Source organism: Balaenoptera borealis (assembly GCF_965194805.1).
Source record: "Balaenoptera borealis genome assembly, chromosome: 4".
NCBI classification, from domain to species: domain Eukaryota; kingdom Metazoa; phylum Chordata; class Mammalia; order Artiodactyla; family Balaenopteridae; genus Balaenoptera; species Balaenoptera borealis.
The window spans coordinates 10,989,193-11,010,874 of record NC_138861.1 but is presented as its reverse complement, the minus strand read 5'-3'; the positions used below and the strand labels follow the sequence as shown (position 1 = coordinate 11,010,874).

The following is a 21,682-nucleotide window of genomic DNA, read 5'->3' as shown; positions in this document are numbered from 1 at the left end:
ACATGAGCTGCTGTGATGATTTCTGGGAAGTTTATATCAAGTTGTTCACATTTAGTTTGCAGAGCTTCAGGAAGAGAGCAGTTTTTGTTCATAGTGATTCCAAGTCAAAAAGTGGGTAAAAGTTGGAAATGTTAGCTTGGAGAGTTTTAGCCAAATATTGAAGGAAACTAGAAGAATTCAGGATCCAGTCCAGTTAACAGGTAGAAAACAAAACCTCAAAGACAATTAACAGCACTAGAATATGATATCCACAAAGGTATATTACTGAGACATGATTTTTCTCTCTACAGTTAGCTTCATTTCTACCAAAGAAGATAACCATGGTAAGATAACCATGGTAAGACTAATGTCTCTGCAAATTAAGTCTAGTTTCAACAGACTTGGCCTTATTATTTACATAAGTGCAACAAGAATAGTGGCTGACCACATAGGCTCTTTTAAATCTGCTTTGTTGGAACCTTTCATAAGGAATCTCCGATTTAACTTTTAAACTCCTTTGGAGGCTACGCAGCCAAGCCAAGGACTTACCATCAGACTTTGCCTGCAATACCTATATATTTGGGGTAATTCTTCTCCTCTTGAGGTCCCCAAGATATCTTGAGGTTCCTGCACCTGCCAGGAAGTGACTTTCCTTACTCATCTGATAAGGCTGCCAGGAACCCTGTAAGGAGGGTACCAGGCTGGTTTTTCAAGGGGTTATCATTGGCTCCATAAAGTCACCCTTAGTTCCTTAAACCTGTCTGGTCATATCTGACTCTGTGCACATTCTCAAATATGACATTCCAGTCAAAGTCTTGGTGTATAACCAATGTTTCCAATTGTGTCATGTTATGAGGACAGATTCCTATTGAACTTATGCAAATAATTGTAATGCCATGAAAATAAGAATACTCACTAAGAGTCTCCAAATTCTGGAGGGATCAGATAGTGAGAAAAAGTAATTGTTGTATCTTTGTTCACAAAGGTATATTTACCAAATTGCTAATAGCTTAAGAGAGAAAGAAAAAGGTTTCCTTAAATCTAGCAAAACAAAACCAAGGAACCAAGAATATTTCAAACAAAAAGTCATAAAAGTTGTTCTCATCCTCATCAGTCATTCATTCCCATGTAATTAATTCTTACTGATACTGATCTTTTGTTAGCAGTTTTATGAAGCCGTCAGTTTCTCCATTAGATTAATGCAAATTCTTACCCAGTTTAGCGGTATGATCAGAAAGTTATCAAAAACCTGTACTTGTTAGATTCCTTTCCAGGAGTTTCTTGAAGGTGAAGCACTTTTGCAAGAAACCTTTTCCAAAGCATCAGCGTAAAAGAGTAACTGTCTGTTAATGACAAAAGAAAAGTCACAGTTAAAGATTTGATGAGAGTTCATTATAATGCAGTTGATAAGGAAATTTGATTATTTTTGTGATATACAACATTTTTAAGTAATAACTGGAATTGTGACTGAAAACAGTACATATCATTTTTAGGAATTTTATACAATTTCTGGAATACATATTAATAACATACATCCATAGAAATACAACATAAAGAAGGTTTAGTATTACTTCTTGCCTGACAATACTTACCATGTAATTTAACATCAAATAAACTTAACTAGTTTAACATCTCTCTCTCCTTTTTTTTTTAACTATAAGGTGAGAGAACCAATCTTTTGGGATGTTCCAGGGACCCTCTTGAAAATCCCAATTATTTCAAGGACAAAAAGATTTCATTTAGAATTTGATTTGGGGGATTCAAATAGGATCATAGGTCATTGTGGTACAATATTTAGTCATCCATTTAACCAAAGTGACAACAAAATACTTTGCAGGCGGATATAGAAAGTTACATAATTGCTAAAAAAAAAAAAAAAAGAGTTCTTTTAATAGAGAAGACTCAGTTTTCTTAAGTAATCAAAGACTTGATAAAGAGAACATGAAACACAATAAATTATTTTGATAAAATACAGAATCTTTAACCTTTCACAATCTTATGAAGAGCAGACTAGTCTAAGAAAATCTTGTTCTTTTAGCAGATGAAAGAAAATTAAGTTTTAGTTTTACACAAATATAAGTATACTATTGTTATTAAAGCTTATTATTTAAATATTTATAATAAATTCATTCAATTTTAGCCAGTTTGACTACACAAGGCAAAATTCTCTTTTCCTCTCCTTCCCTCCCTCCCTCCCTTTCTCCCCAACTTTGTATATCCACTTAGTTTGTCTTTTATTTTCTGCTTTCTCATTCTGAAATAATTAGTTACTTTATTTTAGGACAAAATTAGTCTTTTTCTCTTAATAAAAACATATCTCCATACCTCATACCTTTTCTTAGCCAAAAACACATCTTATTCCCTTGCATACAGAGTTTTTTTCTTTTATTTCTAGTAGTTTCAATTACGTATATTAATTAGAATCCTTAACTCTTGGAAACTTTAATATCTAGTGAAAACTAAGTAAGCAATTGTGAACTGTCATACTATCATTCCACAGACTGGCAAATTTAGGAGTACATTTCATAATTTCTAGAAGTATATGCTTTCTCATAGTACAATTTTTTTTTTAATGTGACACAAGACATTTTACTGACAGATCCAAATATCTTTAGTTTCTCTGTAATAAGAAGCCAAAAGTGGATAAACCTATGTTCTGTATTTTATCATATTTGGAAATGACCTCAATGAATTTCCATCATTTAATTTAACATAGCAAAACTCTAAATTACCAAAGAGATTTAGAAAACTATTTAAGTAGACATATCATAAACCATAATTATTTTTGAAAAATTCACTTAAAATTTTTATCTCCCCTAAAATTATTTAATTCACTTGTTCTTAACCATCATATTTAGATTACTCATAAAATTTCATGAGACATTAAAGCAACTAGCCATCATCTTAGGTTATTTTTCTTTCTGACAAATTCTGTAACAGAGACAACATGAGCTTATTTGACTTTTAGTAAACCTAGGTAGAATAAATTATATTTAATGCTGAAAACTCTAAAGACATGCCGATTTTAATTAAACCAACAAACTTAAACTAGCTTTTATTTACCAAAGATTGTCCCAGACCGCATGAACTTGAAAAGCATTTGGGTTAATGTCTATTATATTTCAGATTGTTTGTTTAAAAATATTTAAATTGATAAGTGCATGTTTTTCTTTAAGCCAGTTAAACAAAGTCAGTTAAATTTTTTTTTTTTTTGGCAAACTAATTTTGGCAATACCATCCAGAGGTAGAAATATATCACATATACATAACATACATCCATAGACATATATAAACACACAGATACAAACAGGGACCCTAAATTTTAGCCAAGAATCAGGTACAACAATACAAAACTCATTAGCTCGTAAATAACAGTTGAATCCAAATTGTGTCTCTGGAAGATGGAACAAGTGAAGGTTACCACTCAAATGGCTAAAGCATTTTACTAATTTTTGTGGCAAGGACTTTTATTTGTCCGAAATAAGTAATCTTATGGAAGCTGTAGGTTAAATTTTCGGCAAGGGAAATTTTATAGCAGTTTGTGTTTTACTTTAAAAAGCCTCTCCCCTCAGCCCCCCTTTTGTTTACTTCAGTCTCAGAGGATTGTGGGCTGTGTATTAGTTAGATCCTTGGGGTGTTTACATTTCAAAAACATGGAAGATTTACATCTTCAAGGGGCAAAGAAAGAATGTGAGTTGTCTCCAAGGAGTTTTGGAATATGTTTCTCTATAATTATCAGAAGTCTAGGGTAATTGCTATTTTCCTTCTTTTTAGAACACTTCTGTTCCAATGTCCTGATTTTTTACAATATGTGCAAGCATTTTGAGATGAATAGGGGAGGCTTGGGGGTTGGTAAAGATAGGTGTGTTTTGAATTGTTTCTAGAGCTGCATTTCTGGTTTTGCAAAGGTTTGCAAGATAAGGACAGTTGATTTTAATTCCTCAAAGATTGGGTTGCAGCCTGAATAATATCAAGGGGCTGGCCCACCCATCCAACTACATTATCTTTAATTTGCTTCCTTATATCAGGGAGATTTCCAGAGAAGATGGAAATCAAAAGATTTCTATGTTCTGGAGCTTCAGGGTTTAATGCAGTATGCCTTTTAAAAGTCTGGATAAAGTCTTTAACAAAGGCCTTCAAATGTTTTCCTTTTCCTGAATGTACAATTCAGTCTTGGACCAGTTCACTTCAGGAGGAAACAACCTCTACTGTTGCTTCTATTAGCCCCTGAATATTGGCCTCAAGCTGATCCATTTCCTGATCATTTATAGGAGGGCCTGGGTCATCTGTTTCTTCTGTGAGAGTTCCCTGCCACCGCCAGGAGCTGTCTGTTTTGTCTGTTAACTACAACATAATTTTATTATATATAATCCAAAATAATTTTATGGAGGGGAAAAACACACCTTGGCAGCTGTAAGTGGGATTGTGAATGTACATTAATCTTTTTAACTCCTCCCTAAATTTGGTAGGAACTGAAAGTAGAGGTAAAAAGGTTTTGTAATTTAATAGAACTACTGCCATCCATAGTCATGAATTCTTGCATTGGGGGTCCAGAAAACATTTGCAAGGGACATTGCATAGGAAAGCCTGAAGCTGGCAGAACCTGATTACAGGGCCTTGTAATCAGAAAAGTAGATGGAAAAGTAGAAGGAGTTGTAAGGGGCAGCGAAGCCAGCCCTACCACCCATCCCAAGTGATTCTGCTAAATTCACCTCCTGGCTTTCATGATTTACACAAGTAATCTTTATACCCTGGGCCTGGTGATCTGGACAGAGTGCTTTCTGCAGATCTTAACAGGAAAGGGAAGTTAAAACAGGCAGATGGGGCTGAAGAAGACAAAAAGAATACTTCATCTCTGTTGTTGTTGTCGTCTTTAATATAGGGGAACCACAGCAAAGCTTGTCTAAAGAGATGCCAGTCTGATGAGAATCACGAACTCACCAGTCTGTAAGGCTAGCTCAAACAACAAGCTTACAGGACCTATGCCTGTATTCAACCCTATGATTTTCCTCCTTATGACAAACAACACAAAAGACAAAAGAAAACAATGACCTAGGAGGAAAGGAATCAATAGAAAGCCAGAATACTCATAACAAATCTTTACCAGAGTCACTGTACCAAAGGAACTGACTCACACAAATGATGTCTCCTGCTAATCTAAATCTAGAAGAAGGAAAAGGATTCTCCCCGCTCTTGCTTCTACCAGATCCTGCAGGCAGAGATCCAGGAGACTGATGTGGTTAGGATTCTTACCTTCTACCAGAGCTTCCAGGATCTCTCAGCTGCAGCAACCCCAGAACAAGCAATGTCCAGCCAAAGGAGAGCCCCACATTCGGCACCAAACTGTCAGGGAGGAAAAATTTTCCCTTCATTCCTTATAGGTTCTTTGGTTGATCTCGTAACTAAATTGACATAAGACAGATTAACAGGAGAAAAACAAATTTAACTTCACATGTATGAGAGCCCCACAAAGATATGGAACTCAAAGGCAGTCGGGCAATTGAGGTTTATATACTACCCTGAGCTAAAGAATGGGATAGGGGCCAGAGCTTCAAAGGGGAGGAGGACGATTACAGGAAGATGAGAAGAGCAGATCTTTGGTAATCAGATGTTTTCCCTGCCACGTAGATGACGCTTTCAGATAAACAAAAAGTTCTCTCTGGTGAAAGCTCTCTTTCTGGTACAGGCCTCTAATCTACGTTCTTTTAGGCAGTTATGGAGGACGTAAAAAGCTCTTTCTGAGTCTGCTGGGCCTCAATTGCCTTCAGTTCACATTAATCTACCTGCCACATTTTAGGGTGCTTACTATGCTCCCCTTCAAATGCAACCAATCACCACCACATAGACTCCTGTTTCTTCTACAGCCTATTCACTTCTCCCAACCCAAACCTGGATAATTTCAAAGCAATACCTAGATATCTTATTTGATCTAAAAACATTTGATTATTCTTTTTTTTTAATTTATGGACTTTCTTTAAGTAAAACCCAAATATAATATCACATTTTAAAAGTAAACAGTAACTCTTTAATTAAATATCCGGTCAGTGTTTAAATTCCCACATCTCATATTTGTTTCTCTTTTCTCAAAACAGGATTCCAAATAAGAGTGAAATAAGGTGCTTAAGTTGTAATTTTCTAATGCTCTCTGAAGTCCACTTTAATCTATATGTTTCCCAAAACTTTTGTTTTTCTTGCAGTTTACTTGTTGAAGTAGGTATTTGTCCTGTATCATTTCCCACAGTCCAAAATTTGCTGATTGCATCCAATGATGTGCTAAGGTACAGTTTGTATAGGAAAGGCAAGATACATGTTTGATGGTTTTCCTGTGATTACATTTTTCCTGGTCAGTTCTGGTTCTAATTTCCTGCTTCCATTATATAATCCATCTCCTACCTATGCTGTGCTTTCCTCATACTGCAGCATCCTATTCTGACCACTGGGTAGCACTTTAGTGAATATATAGGGCCAACAGGCTATGTGTGAAGGATATGGTAGGATGGTGAAATTATATTGCAGCACAAGACTGGATAGAAAAATAGGAAATGGAATATCATACACCCCTGTTCTTAAAGGATTTTTGAGTAATTATCTTTTATTCTGCAACTTCATCCCCACTATTTCCTTAATCCTCACTGGTTTCTCTAGCCATGCCCTCGAGGTGGTTTCTTTCTACACACTAGAGAATTCATCAGTGTTTTGATAAACAAAGGCAATTCTCACTTGTGCTTTAACTAATGCTTTTTGTTTGTTTTTTCCTTCCGGGTAAACTTTGATAGTTAAAAGCATACAGTGCTTCTGAATAAACTTCTTTGATGGGTTTCAGCAATCAAATTATAAGATAATTGTGTTTAGCAGGAATAGACTCTCAACTGGGTCTTAAAGGAATAGGCAAGGCATAGTCAGGGACGTGAGAGAATGTCCTATTTCTCAGTTTCTGAAATCTATAGATAGTTAAAGAAAACATTTTGAATGCCAAAATTCTTTTGGGGAAGAAGCTCAGGATAGTGGTTAAGGGCACAGAGTCTGGAGACACCTCTGCTAGTTTGAGCAAATTACTAAACCTCTAAAGCCAAATTTCCTTGGCAAGATGTGGCTAAGGATAGCCTGCCTCATGGGAGGTCTATGAGCTAGTTCCACTTCATATAATACAGTTTAAACCTTAATGATAGTTTATTAATATTAATGTATTTTTATCTTAATGAAATCAATAATCTCATTCACCAGAGAACGACACATAAAGTCTAGCAAACTTGTGAAAGCAACACATATTTATTCCTTTAGTGAGTAAAGATACCTGAAAGTATAGGCGTCTTCTTGTGACATGTTGCTACTTATTGACCATCCTGGTATTTATATTTCACTTGTTTCCTCTTTTTCACATTTATTTATGTGTCTTTACTTTCGTAGCTGACTTTCTGTCTCATCACTTATTTGACTTCTTTTTAAATATTATATTAGCATTTCCTCTGTGGCTTCTCAAATCCTTACCCACAAGTGATACATATTTTACTTTATAAACTGTAGATATTTGGAGTATGGTTTTAAAGATTAGGTAAATACATGCTCAGAAATACATATACTTTTAAAAATAGCAGTTATTAGGTACTTGCAACCTAAGTAAGTCATTGTTTAAAATTAATAGGGATGGATTTCACTTGATCCCAATACATGATCAATCTAGCCAAAGAATTCACCAGCAACATTGACCATTACTTGGATGACCTTTGAAGAATGCAACAGACACACCCAAATACACAAACACACACATATCCAATAACATTCACCAGTCTTAGTTGTATAATTAGCACCTCATTTGTGATAGAAAGCAAGTCAGTTCTGCACATTTACTTGTCCAGTCTATATCAAAATCTTTTAACAAATTAGGTTAGAAAAATAAATCCCTAAAAGCTTAAAATGCAGAGAAACAGGAAATTTACCTTATTTTCCTCATACTTGACTATCACTAAAAGTTATCTAAATACTAATGAGAGGACTAATGATGTCATTGGCTCCTCCCAATTTAAAAAAGGTATTGCTGCCCCATTTTATCACTAAGGCTATTTGATGCTTAGAGAAAGCTTAAGAAACTTGTTCAACATCACAAAAGATCTAGAATCTGTAGAAGCTAGGATCTGAACCCAAGTCTTGTGATATTACAGCCCTAGTGTCTAACCACCAATCAGCAGAACCTATGTTCTTGACTTGAACCAAGAGGTGAAACACTGAAAACAGTACCTTTACTCCATGTTTAGAAGTAAGGTATTTTGGGGATGGTTTATATCTTATTTAATTTATAAATAACTTGGACTTTTAAAATTTATAAAACAGGAGTTAGGCAGAGGTGGATGATCTGTAAGCTTCTCTGCCCAGCTAATGTAAGAATGAGCTTTAGTTTGACGTTTTCTCACCGTCATCCATTTCCTTATCCCTTTCCCTACCTGTAAGTAAGTATTTTCAAGATGAAGACATGGGGAGATGTTATTTACATCAGGCATAGTTTTAACCAGAAGCCACATTGACTGAGGGACTATTTGATATCTTTGAGCAAGTTCATATAGGCTCACATTGCCTCCCTGCTCTTTTAATTTTCAGTCACTTCTTTTTACAATTCCTTTTCTGGAGTAAATGCAAAGCAACAAAAGGTATTTAATGAAGAACGCTAATAAAACCATGACCACAACAGGTTGAATTTGTGGTATCCTAAGGAGAGATAATTGGAAAACTGACCGAATAGTTGAGTTTTCTTCTGCCAAATATGTATGGTTTCAGTCTTGAAATTTGTTTTTTAAATTTGTTTCTTTGCCGTTATTAGAAATAAAGTATAAAATATGTATGCTTTTACATTATAAGTGGTTATATAAGTTAAAAACTTACAAAAAAGGTAAAAATAACATGCATAGCTACCCAACAAAAAGTACTTTTAATATTTTGTTGTGCCTTCCTCCAATCTGTTTCACCTTTGTATCTGAATTCTACCTAGGCTGTATCTATAATATATACAACATTTATATACTGTTAAACATTGTATCATAAAGAGGTTCTTATTTTTTATATAATAATTTTTATGTCATAGTAATAGATGCTTTCATAATAATCTATTGAATTGTTGAATGATAATCTTCCTAATTCTTCATCATCCATTGAGTATTTAGGTTAACAATTTTTACTGCTGTCATTGATCCTGTGAGAAACACCTTTGTTCTCTAGCTTTGGACTGTTTCCCGAATGGTGCATTACTTGGCCAAAAAATTGTACATTTTTAGCGTTAATAACACCTGTTGCCTCGATGTTTTACCAAAGGCACTGCATAGTTTAGAATGCCAGCAGTGATACTAAGGAGTGCCATTTTTATTACATCCCTTCCAGTACTGTATGTAAGATTTTTTTCAAAATATGATTGTGATCTTTAAAAGTGAATAATGGTACCTCCTCAAAGTCTTTGAATGCTTTTCATTTAAATTCTAGAGTGAAGGAGCCTCCCAGGAAGGAATTCTGGAAGATACACCTGTAGATCCTGACAATGAGTCTTATGAAATGCCTTCTGAGGTAAGAGTTTATACACATGCAACTCCGAAAATAAATAAGAGTTCGAGTTGGGTCCCATAATCAGTACCCCAAATCTGTCACTGTCAGATTCCCCTTATGTTTGTCCTTAAAGAGAATGCCTTACTCTCTAGATGCACAAGTTAGCCACATCCAGGACATGCATTGTGTGGACAGCTTTCAAGCTATGAATGGTTTTTACGTTTGTAAAGAGTTTTTAAAAAAAAAAAAAAAGGCAACAGCACGGATAGAGATGGTATGTGGCCCACACAGCCTAAAATATTTACAGCCTGGCCTTTTACAGAAAGAGATTGCTGGCCCCTACGTTGAAGAATTATTTTACTAGAAACTTTACCTTCTAAAACAAATGCCAAAATGGAAAGTTAGAGAAATCAACAACTAAATGCCAAAAGTCGTAATTATTATTTGCCATACATTTCTAGTGAGATGTTTGCATAGTAAAATAAAAGTTACTCAAAAAAATTAGAGAGTAGAAATAATATGATAAATGCATAGTTTGTAATAATGGATACATTTCAGTCCAGCATTGTAAACAGCATACTTTAATTTGAAAGTAAGTTTCTTTAATAGAAAAGGTATTACAAGAGAAATTAGAAAATACTTTTAGATGAATGAAACTGACTCAGGAAGAAATAGGAATCTGAATAGATTTCTAATTAAAAAAGAATGAATTATCAAAAAACCCAGCCAGGGAGAGAATTCCAGGACCAGATGGCTTCACTGGTGAATTTTACCAAACATTTAAAGAAGAAATACCACTAATTACAATTAATGCCAATTAACTTATCATCCAAAAAGTAGAAGAGGGAGCACTCCCTAACCAATTCTATGAGAACAATATTACCCTGATATCAAAACCGGACATCACCATTAAAAACTGAGTTAAATTGTGTTGTAGTTAGTTAGGTTATTCTTCTTTTTCATGGCATTATTAAAAGGCATATTGATAATCATTCCATTTGCAGAAATTGAGCTTAAATTATTTGCCTAATTAATTTTACCAATATTTGGGGGTCTTTTTGTACATGGCACAATGCTAATAAACACTATAGAAATACAGGAAGAGTAATTGTTAGTACCAGGATGCAAGGAGTTTACACTCTAGTAGGTTTGAAAAACAAATACAAGTGTATCCCTTCATTTATTCATCATGATACCCTTAACAAACATTATCGACTGCCTTTTATGCACCAGGCATCACAGGGGCTAAAATATACACGATGCACAAAAAAGGTTAACATTTTACAAGATTTCTTTAGGTCAATCGGGAGAAGTTTTATAGCAGAGGTGGTAGTGATCGGCGTGGGAAGGGGTGGGAGATATGATAGGCCAAAATGAAGGGAGGACATTCTAACACAAGGAAAACTCCAAGGCATGCATGTCTGAGAGTGCATGTGGATATGTCTGAGGCACAGTGAGTAATTAAATGTGGTTCAAGCTTTGAGAATAGTGACAGATGAAGGCTGCAGAGATGGGTCAAAGACAAATTGTAAAGTACTGGAAAAACCTGGCCATTTAAGTTTGTACTTCATTCAGAAAGCAGCTTGAGTTATTGAAAATATGTTTTTAAGCAGGATTCTGATATTATTAGAGTTGTTTTTTAGGAGGACTAATCTGGCCACTTTGGTTAAGACCATCAATATTTTTATTGTATATGTTACCCAAGTATTATAGGGGGAGAGGAGGAGCTTTGAAATAGTAATAATTGAAGCCACAGATGATGATATTCCCAACTGGGAAAGTAAAAGGAGAGAAAATGTGACTTGCCTTTAAATGTTGTAGAACCAAATCAATCAGGTGATTTCTTAGAAAGAAACTAACAAACACTTTAGTTGAAGAAAATGAGAGCCAGATAAGATAGACCGGCTACTGTGTCCTACAGGACTAGGTCATATGATTATTAAATGGCGCATGTGGAAGTAGAATTCAGACACCCTAACGCTGACCACAAGAATAACAATTCACTTTTATATTTGACAGGAAGACAAAACTATTAAAAAGAAAGAAAATTATACTGGATATAGCAGAATAGTTCCAGAACTGTTAAGACTATAACCTTTATTCAAAGTGGCAAGCCATGTCCCATCTCATTTGCCCTAAAGCCCTGATTACTGGTCACTTACACTAAAACTTCGTGTTGTCTTTCCGATTTTCCTGTTATTAGGAAGGGTATCAGGACTACGAACCTGAAGCCTAAGAAGTATCTTTGCTCCCAGTTTCCTGAGATCTGCTGACAGATGTTTCACCCTGTACAAGTGCTCAGTTCCAACGTGCCCCGTCATGACATTTTCTCAAAGTTTTCAGTGTGTTTTGAAGTCTTCCATCAGCAGTGATTGGAGTATCTGTACCTGCGCCAACTCCTCAGCATTTCGGTGCTTCCCTCTCACCTAATATATGATAGCAGGGTCTCTGTGTGCTGTGGATATTGTGGCTTCAAATCTAAAATGTTAAATTAAATTAAAAACACCTAAGTGACTACCACTTATTTCTAAATCTTCACTAATTTTTTGTTGCTGATGTTGAAAAATTGTGAGTGATTTACTAGCATATATTATAAGATTTTAAGGTGTCTTTTAATGATTCTAAATATATTGATGTATTGTGAAATTTAATACATACAATACTTAAATACGTGAGCATGAAACTATGCACCTATAAATATTAACTATAAAATGTTAGTTTTGTGATGTGTTTTCTTATCTTGTGTTTGTATATAACTGGTGGTGAAAATTAAAATGTTCTCATTACAAAAATCTTATTTTTATCCCATCTCACTTTAATAATAAAACCATGCTTATAAACAACATGCAATGAGAGCTGACACAATTAACTTAAATATAAAGTTCTTAATGGCCATTTGTAGGAGGATAGATTTTAGAGGAGTTTAAAAAGATGAGATGAAACATTAACCCTTTACTGTGGGAATTCCCTGAAGCAGCACTGCCCAAAATATGTTCTGATGTGCACTAGTACCTTAAGAGGCCTTACTAAAAAAGTGGGTTCCCCTCCTACACTGTTGGTGGAAATGTAAGTGAGTTGGTGCAGCCACTATGGAAAACAGTATGGAGGTTCCTCAGAAAACTAAAAATAGAACTACCAACCATATGATCCTGCAATCCCACTCCTGGGCATATATCCAGACAAAGCTATAATTCAAAAAGATATATATGCACCCCTGTGTTCATAGCAACTGTTCACAATAGCCAAGACTTGGAAGCAACCTAAATGTCCATCGACAGATGAATGGATAAAGAAGATGTGGTACATATATAGTGGGCTGGCCAAAATGTTTGTGTGGGTTTTTCACAAATGAACTTTTTGGCCAACCCAATACACAGCCATAAAGCAGAGTGAAATAATGCCATTTGCAGGAACAAGGATGGACCTAGAGATTATCATACTAACTGAAGTAAGTCAGAAAGAGACATATGATATCATTTTGTGGAATCTAAAATATGACACAAATGAAACTATCTACGAAACAGAAACGGACTCACAGACATAGAGATCAGACCTGTGGTTGCCAAGGGGGAGGAGGAGTGGGGAGGGATAGAGTGGGAATTTGGGGTTCGCAGATGCAAACTATTATATACGGAATGGACAAACAACAAGGTCCTACTGTATAGCACAGGGAGCTATCTATATTCAATATCCTGTGATAAACCATAGTGGAAAAGAATATGAAAAAGAATGTATATATATGTATAACTGAATCACTTTGCTATACAGCAGAAATTAACAACACTGTAAATCAACTATACTTCAATAAATCAGTAAATAAAACAAAAAAGTGGGTCCCATAGAATACAGAAGTGTAAGAAATGATATTGACTACCTCCTCTTTAGGTATTCATAAGGCACATTAACATTAGCACATTAAAGGCTCTGAGAGAAACTGCTTAACTTTAACCCAGGATTTTCTTTTTTTAAAATCAAATCTTTTCCTTCCAGGAAGTACCTTTAAACATCTCTGGGAACTACCAAACAATCACCTTAATGTCTCTAGATTTATAAAAAGCTCTTGGACTCCTTTAAATTCTGGTAAACATATGAATTCTAGGATATTTCTTTAGGAAAGGTTTTTCTACTTAGGGAAAATCTGTTAATTCCCCATAGGTGCTGACAATAAACTTGAATGTCAAAAGGCCTATACAAATCAATAATTTTTTTTTAGCTTTTTAATTATTCAGGAGACAAATGGCACAGGCCCTTTAAAAAGTCCCCAACAGAAAGTATAATTTTAAGAAAATATTCTAGAAGTGCTAGGCAGCTCATATGTAATCATGAGTAATTTGATGTATATTAGGCATTGGCAAGGAAGGAAGGCAGAATGAATATAATGACTATCAGCATGATCACCACAGAAACTTAGTTTTTTGCCTAATTGGAAAGAGACTACAGAGTGTTAAGCTGCTGTGTATGTAGTCTTAAACTGGAGAGAAGCGGTTAAGTCTCTTGTTTCATTAGATACATTCATGAGGAAACCACATGGAAAATTACAGCCTTTCTGTACAAGAAGCCTTCCAGTACCAATATGTGCATAGAAAATACCACGGGAAGATATACACCAGTAGTGGTCGTCTTGAACCAAGTACTTAAACAAAATGTGTGCAAGGCACGTAAGCCTTTTCAGGATTCTTGTCTCACAGCCACTGCTGAGACAACTACCTGACAAGTGGCCTGAGGGTTAGTCTGCTCCCAGGCTTATTTTGCAGACATCATCCCCCCAAGTCTGAGTTATTCAGCCTCATATGCTCCATGGGGCTTTAGCAAAACAGGTCAGGATGGGCTTTGGCCACAATTGGCAGCACAACAGTCTAATGCATGGTTTGGCATTCCAAGTCGGATCTTTTTCAAAACCTCCCACCAGTATGAGATATACTCCCCGTCCTTCTGGCTCATCCAGTGGCTAACTGTTGGATCGGCACACACAGACACATACACACGCTTCAGGACACCCATTAGCTCTCACGGATGGTGCTTTCCACATCCACACTGCGGAAGAAAAACGCAATGTTCTAACTGAAAACTTGACGGGTTCCTCCGTCCACCACACTGACACCACACTCTTTTTATCTGGGATGAGTTCATCCCACTGTGTTGTTTCTATCTTGGGCAGGAGTACAACAGGGCTGGTACTTCCCTGTTTGCTCTGTCCCTGGAATTTAAATTGGAGATACTTTTTTTTTTTTTATTACTATGTGTCAAATATAGATGTAAGTGATTTATCAATAGTAGTAACTTGTTTAATTCTCAAAACATCTCTAAGTTCCAGTACTATCCTCAGTTTATATATGAGCAAACAGAGGCACCTGCAGGCTAAGTAATGTTCTCATAGCCACAGAGCTAAGAAGTGGCCAAAACAGAAGTCCAATCAATATGGGGCCAGAGTCTGTGCTCTCAGCCCCTAGGTCACATCATCTCTCAGAGTGAGGACATACAACTATGTCAGTAGCCCCCCAGAAGTCTAGAGAATGGGATCGTAGCCTTGCTTTTCTAGATATAATTATTAGTATATTTCTAGCCTTCTTCAGGCATCCATGTCTAGAATAAGTCATATTCATGTATACGGAGATTTATTTCTAATTCTAGGAGAAATTAGCCAGCTCCTGATTACCCTGAATGATCCTTCCTTATAACTAAACTATGCACATCCTGTTGCTAGAACTAAGTTATTTATTTTCAGTAGAAGATAAAAATATCAACATAATAACAGTAGTCTACAGTAAGGCAGGCTTTTTCATCTTCCTATTGCATCATGGGTACTTAGCTTCTGTCAAATGGCAAACATACATATATATAAAGTATAAATAAAACTGTTCAATTATACATATTATTAATGTAATGGCTGAATTTATAAATGAATAAACTGGAAAGTGAATGAATTATTTATATTTTTAAATTATATTAAGCCTTGATTTTCTAGGTATAGTTTTTGATATAGTAATGCTCTATTTTATCCTTTGAGTAAACCTAGATTTCAGAAATCCAAATGCAATAGAATAGCTATAACACCAAAACTATTTCTAAATATTATTTTAGTTCCAATATCTCCTGTATAATTATCTAAGATTTTCTTTAATGTTACTTTGCTGCTACAACACTATCTTTGATTATTTTAAATCCAGTGGTACAGATGGTATATTGGAAGCAGTTAAAAAGCATTCCTTCAGAAAGTCCAGTTTGAGCCTCTAGTGGGTTTTGCTGATATAATATACTTCTAAAGTCAGGAAGGATTGCATAGTGGATTTCCAAAGTTGATCCTACAACTATAGTTAATACACTGGGCTAGCTCTTCTTATGAACCTTATGAAAATGTATTCTCAGATTCCCTTAAAGGTCAATGACCAGAAATTCCCACTGTTTCTATGGCAACACAGCAAGATACAGTGCCTTGGAAATGTGCTGCATTTTAAATAGGTTCCTCTAGGGCTTCCTAACTGCCTTTTGCAGGTAGACTAAATACCAGGTTGCTTTATATCTTGCAGTGAGATGAAAGCTAGCCCATCTGTAAATGTCAAAGCTAAACTGGGCTCCAGTAAAGTCAAATCTAAACAAATATAGTAGCAAGTCTATGTGTTTATCTTAGAAAAGAATACAATATTCTTTTCCAAAAATAATCAGGGGTGCTTGCTTAATTAGGTTGGCAGGAGTAGTAGTGAGGATCCTGGATTCTAAAAGTAGACTATGTAGGTTTGACTCCCAGTTATGTCATTTACTACCTGTGTTACTTTGAACAAGTTACTTAATCTCTTGGTGTTTCTGTTTCCTTGTCTGTAAAAATGCAGATGACAATAATAGTACCTCATAGCTGTGTTGTGTGGATTAAATGAGTTAATATAAGTAGCATGTTTAAGACTATGACTTGCCTATGGTAAGTGATCAATGAATCAGTGATGCTATTAGTAGTATTAGTACAAGTGGTGGTGGTAGTGTTGATAGTAGTAGTAGAGAACACTATATTTTTAAAGATAAATAAGAAACAAATATTTTAAATGTGTAGATATATTCATTTACATATCCTAATATAAAAGTTATAATAGTCAATGCAATCTTAAAACAGAAGAGCAAAACTGGAGGCACCATACCCCCTGATTTTAAGCTATATTACAAAACTATAGTAGTCAGAACAGTATGGTACTGGCAGAAAAACAGACAGACAGATCAATGGAACAGAATAGAGGGCCCAGAAATAAATCTATGCATATAGGGTCAGTTAATTTACAACAAAGAAGCCAAGAATATACAATGGAGAAAGGACAGTCTCTTCAATTAACGGTGTTGGGAAAACTGGACAGCCATATGCAGAAGAATGAAACTAGACCACCATCTGACACCATACACCAAAACCAACTCAAAATGGATGAAAGACTTGAATGTGAGACCTGAAACCATAAAATTCCTAGAAAAAAACATAAGCAGTAAGGCCTTGACATCAGTCTTGGCAATTATATCTTGGATTTGACAGCAAAGGTAATAAAAGCAAAAATAAACAAGTGGGATCACATCAAACTAAAAAGTTTCTGCACAGCAAAGGAAACCATCAACTAAACGAAAAAGCAATCTACTGAATTGGAGAAAACATTTGCAAATCATATATCTGTTAAGAGGTTAATATCCAAAATATATACAGACTCATACAGCTCAATAGCAAATAATTCAATTGAAAAATTGGCAGGAAATCTGAACAGGCATTTTTCCAAAGAAGACATACAGCTGGCCAACATGTACATGAAAAGGTGTTCAACATCACTAATCAACAGGGAAATGCACATCAAAACTAGAAGGAGATATCACCTCACACTTCTTGGAATGGCTATTATCAAAAAGACAAGAGAAAACAAGTGTTGGCAAGGATATGGAGAAAAGGGAACCCTTGTGCACTGTTGGTGGGAATGTAAATTGGTGTAGCCATTATGGAAAACATTATGGAGGTTCCTCAAAAAATTAAAAATAGAACTGACATATGATCCAGCAATCTCACTTCTGGGTATTTACCCAAAGAAAACAAAAACACTAACTCAAAAAGATAGATGCAGGACTTCCCTGGCGGTCCAGTGGTTAAGACTCCATGCTTCCACTGCAGGGGGCATGGGTTCGATCCCTGGTCAGGGAACTAAGATCCCTCAAGCTGCAGCACTGCAGCCAAAAGAAAAAAAAGAAAGATAGGTGCATCTTCACATTCATAGCAGAGTAATTTACAATAGCATAGATATGGAAGCAACCTAAGTGTCCATCAATAGATGAATGGATAAAGAAAATTTGGTATATACAGTTGACCCTTGAACAACATGGGTTTAACTGTGGGAATCCACTTATATGTAGTTTTTTTTTTCAATAGTAAATACTACAGTACTACACGATCCACAGTTGGTTGAATCCACAGATATGGAATCGAGGATATGGAGGGTTTGATTATAAGTTGCATAAAAATCTTGACTGTGCAGAGGATGGGCACCCCCTAACCCTTGCATTGTTCAAAGGTCCACTGTATGTACAATGGCATACCATTCAGCCATAAAAAGAAGGAAATCTTTCCATCTGTGACAACATGAATGGAACTTGAGGGTATTATGCTAAGTGAAATATATCAAAGACAAATACGGTATGATCTCACTTATATGTGGAATCTAAAAAATAACCCCCAAAATGGAACTCATAGAGAATAAATAGGTGGTTTCCAGAGGTGGTGAGTTGCGGGGGGGGGGGGGGTGGCGGCGGGGTGTGGAATGGGTGAAGGAAGTCAAAATGTACAAACTTCCTTCCAGTTATAAAATAAACTAAGTCATGGGAATATAACGTACAGCATGGTGACTACAGTTAATAATAGTATATTGTATATTAGAAAATTGTTAAAAGAATAGATCTTAAAAGTTCTCATCACAAGAAGAAACATTGTGGTAATGAATGTTAACTAGACTTATTGTGATCATTTCACAACACATACAAATATCAATCTTTATGTTGTACACCTGAAACTAACATAATGCTATATGTCAATTATATCTAAATAAATAAATCATACATAAATAAAACAGTAATCAGTATTAGGATGATGGTAGAGCCACTCTGGAGACTTGAGTAGAGACTATTTACTAATAGCTCTGGGAGGATTTTAATGGTTTAATAACCAGTATGAATATTCACAGAATATCACCTAGCATCAAAGAAAGTTACTTACTACGAGATAAATATGTACCAAATCCAAACACTGTATTTATGGGACACATCTATCTTTAGACCCAGCTATACTCATCAAGTCATACATCTTCACATCCAAGTGAGATGTGTTTGATATTTATATTTATATGATATATTCATATGTGCACTACTTTTGGTTCTGGTCACTAGAAAAAATCATAAGCGTGTATATATATATATATATATGTATATATATATACATATAAATATACATATATAAAAAACTCACTAGTTTAAAACAGATTATTATCAACCACAAAGGAGGAAAACAGCCACTTGAATTTCCACCTATTTCCCAAATCTCATTCATTTCCCATTATCTTCCTCCATACTCCTCTCACTTGGTAACTCCCATTTTTTACCTAAAAGGAGGCAATATTTTACATGAAAATGTCTGCATTATAAGAGAGGTAACAGAAATACCAACAGTCACAATGGAAAAACATTGTTTCTTTCCTCTTTGTCTTTAGCGAGTCCCTAGGATCACTGCTGAAAAAAAAGCAAGTGAGCTGGTAAGATGCTTGCCAGGGCTCTGTGCTGTCAGATCATCCTCGGCAGCATGCTTGGAAATCAATCAGTAGGACAAAGCACACTTGTCCTTTTACCCACTGGACTGTCTGAAACAGCCTAGGGAACAAAGTTAGAGTGGCAGAAAATTATTATTCAATACTACATTTTATAACAATGATCAACTCTTGGGGTAAAAATAACCAAGGACCAAATCCAGACAGATGAGCATCTATAACATATTTTTTTGTCATATAAGGCATCACCCAGATCTCTATAGAAAAGATCAGGGCAAGTCTTGAGAGGCTGCCAAGCATTTGTAGTTCAGCAGGACAGACTCCTGCTGTTGAAGATGGACTGCCATGTTGAATGATGAGAGATCTGGCAAGTCTTCTTTGCATGCTTCCCCAGCAATCAGCCGTGGGCACCCCCAGCAGCTTGTACCAAGGTTTTAGCTAGGCCATTTGCCTGAGAATGATGAGTAAAAGTACGAAGCTAAGATAAAAACCTTTTCCACAATTTTCTTAATGTCATCGAAACCAAAAAAAATATGATTTAAAGCATTTGTGTATTACATATTGTTAATAACTGATGCTGAGTTCTGATTATCAGAGCAATGTTTGGAGATGAAATATTGTTGGATAGTTGGTGTCATTCTGAAAAAGATTCTAGTACAACTCAAAGCCATGTCAGTCACGTCTAAGAACAGCTCTGCAAATCAATATTAAGGAGTGTTGATCTGGCTGCTTTGTCACTGTCCTTAGTGAGAACAGACATTAAAATGCCTCAAACCAACACTCTTGGTTTTTTCACTATCATACCTAGTTCCAGGTCATTAGACATAGTTTTTAGTCATCGTTTTCATTCCAACAATTCCTGGATGCCCTAGGGACAGTTTACTCAAAGCAATTCTTTCTGGAATAACAATAATTTCCACATAATAAGTCACCTTTTTATAGATGACAATTCATATTGACAGTTTGCAATTGACTTGAATTCCTGGAGGAATTCCTTGAATTCCTTTATCTTTAGGGATAAACCTCTCCATCCCTACTCCCACACACACCTGTCACCAGCTTAAGATAGACCAGTCTTGCAATCTTGCATATTTAACTGCGGAATGCATTCAATATGAAGTTGTCGATGCTTTGTTCTTTAACAGTTAATATCTATAAAATGTTTCTGATTTCTCAATGCATTTTTTGTTCATATCTAACCTATATCCAAAATATTCAGACCTCACTTACAATAACAATGAACAAAGTAAAAAAATCACTCTGGACTGTAAACTAAAGCTGAAATTTTTTAAAAAGTGAGACATCACTTATAGAGAGTGGAGAAATAAGCCTACTGAGAATATGGTCTGGAACAATACATTTAAACCCTACATTTAGATCTAAGTTTCTTCGTAGCCAAAATCTGAACGTGAAACACAAAGACTGTATAACTTTCAGTGCCTGCAGGAAGAAGATATTTTGTTGTTGTTGTTGTTTGTGATTATTTTTATTATTATAATTTTGCAGAGGGGCAGAAGAGCCATTTTTTTTTTCTATTTTATGTCTAGTAGAAACGTATGACCAAACAGCTCTTTTAAAAACGTAACATAGTCAAATGGAACCCTTCCAAATCATAACTCCCCATAGTCAAAGACATTCATAATCAAGTTCTTTCCTGAGGAGGAAATAGTCAAAGCCCCAGGCTCTCCTAAGGATGGGTGACTGGGCAAACTACACTGATTCCCTCTTTAATGCAGGCCCACATTACGACCAGAATAGACAGAGATGGATGTTTTAATTTTTAGAATTTCTAGGTTTCTAGAGCAGTAAGGAAAAGCCTCAAGTGATGCCTACGCAGTGGCAGAATTAAAAACATTACTTTTCCTTAAGGGCAAGGCCTGGTGGAGTGATCGATACAAATTGTGAAGGTACCTCACAACAGTCAGGTATAGAAGGCTCAGATGCTTTGTAGTACAGAACATATTGGGAGAAAAAAACATTTTGAAATGCACACATCTGTGGGAAGAAGTAAATGCTGGGAAGAAGTCTAGATATATAGGCAATAGGGAAAAAACTATCCAATAAATGATAACGCACTAACGGTCCATCCAGGAAGCATCAGGGAATTCTGACAGCAAAGCAGCACTACTCCTACCCAAAGCCAGGGAGGGGTTCTGTAGCGGGATTCTGGAGCCTTCTGTGAATTGGCAGGACCAACGTCAGGCTACAGATCAAAAGGCTGGAGTTCTGAAGAGAATAAAAATAAGCTCTACTTAAAATGCCTTATCACCATGTCAACTCAGTAGCCTAAAATGTCAGCCTCGACTCAGAGGTGTTTGGCAAAATAATAATCCAAGTTCTTACATGATCTTGATACTTTGAAAAATTTAAAGTTTTAAAGAAGGATTATATAGAGGATTTTGTTCAGAACCAAA

At 35.6% G+C, this 21,682-nt stretch overlaps 2 protein-coding genes across 26 annotated transcripts in view; one reads left to right on the top strand and one right to left on the bottom strand.

Annotated features, from left to right (window-relative positions):
• SNCA (synuclein alpha) overlaps window positions 1-12,266 on the top strand; it is a 129,694-nt gene extending 117,428 nt beyond the window's left edge. For all 3 annotated transcript variants that reach the window (XM_082391823.1, XM_082391822.1, XM_082391821.1), the window contains exons 5-6: window positions 9,445-9,525; window positions 11,708-12,266. In XM_082391823.1, coding sequence (XP_082247949.1) covers window positions 9,445-9,525; window positions 11,708-11,740 — 114 coding nt within the window. In that variant the 3' untranslated portion in view covers window positions 11,741-12,266. The remainder of the gene's footprint in view (window positions 1-9,444; window positions 9,526-11,707) is intronic.
• LOC309628591 (uncharacterized protein) overlaps window positions 1-21,682 on the bottom strand; it is a 299,876-nt gene that overhangs the window by 5,502 nt on the left and 272,692 nt on the right. For 7 of the 23 annotated variants that reach the window (XR_014244552.1, XR_014244553.1, XR_014244555.1 and 4 more), the window contains one exon: window positions 1,193-5,322. Coding sequence is in view for 3 of the 23 variants with exons in the window: in XM_082391811.1 (XP_082247937.1) it covers window positions 5,236-5,322 (87 nt within the window). In the remaining 20 variants the exon portion in view is untranslated. Of the gene's footprint in view, window positions 1-331; window positions 5,382-21,682 lie in introns of those variants that run through there. The other 16 variants (XR_014244554.1, XR_014244556.1, XR_014244557.1 and 13 more) reach the window with 7 other exon arrangements.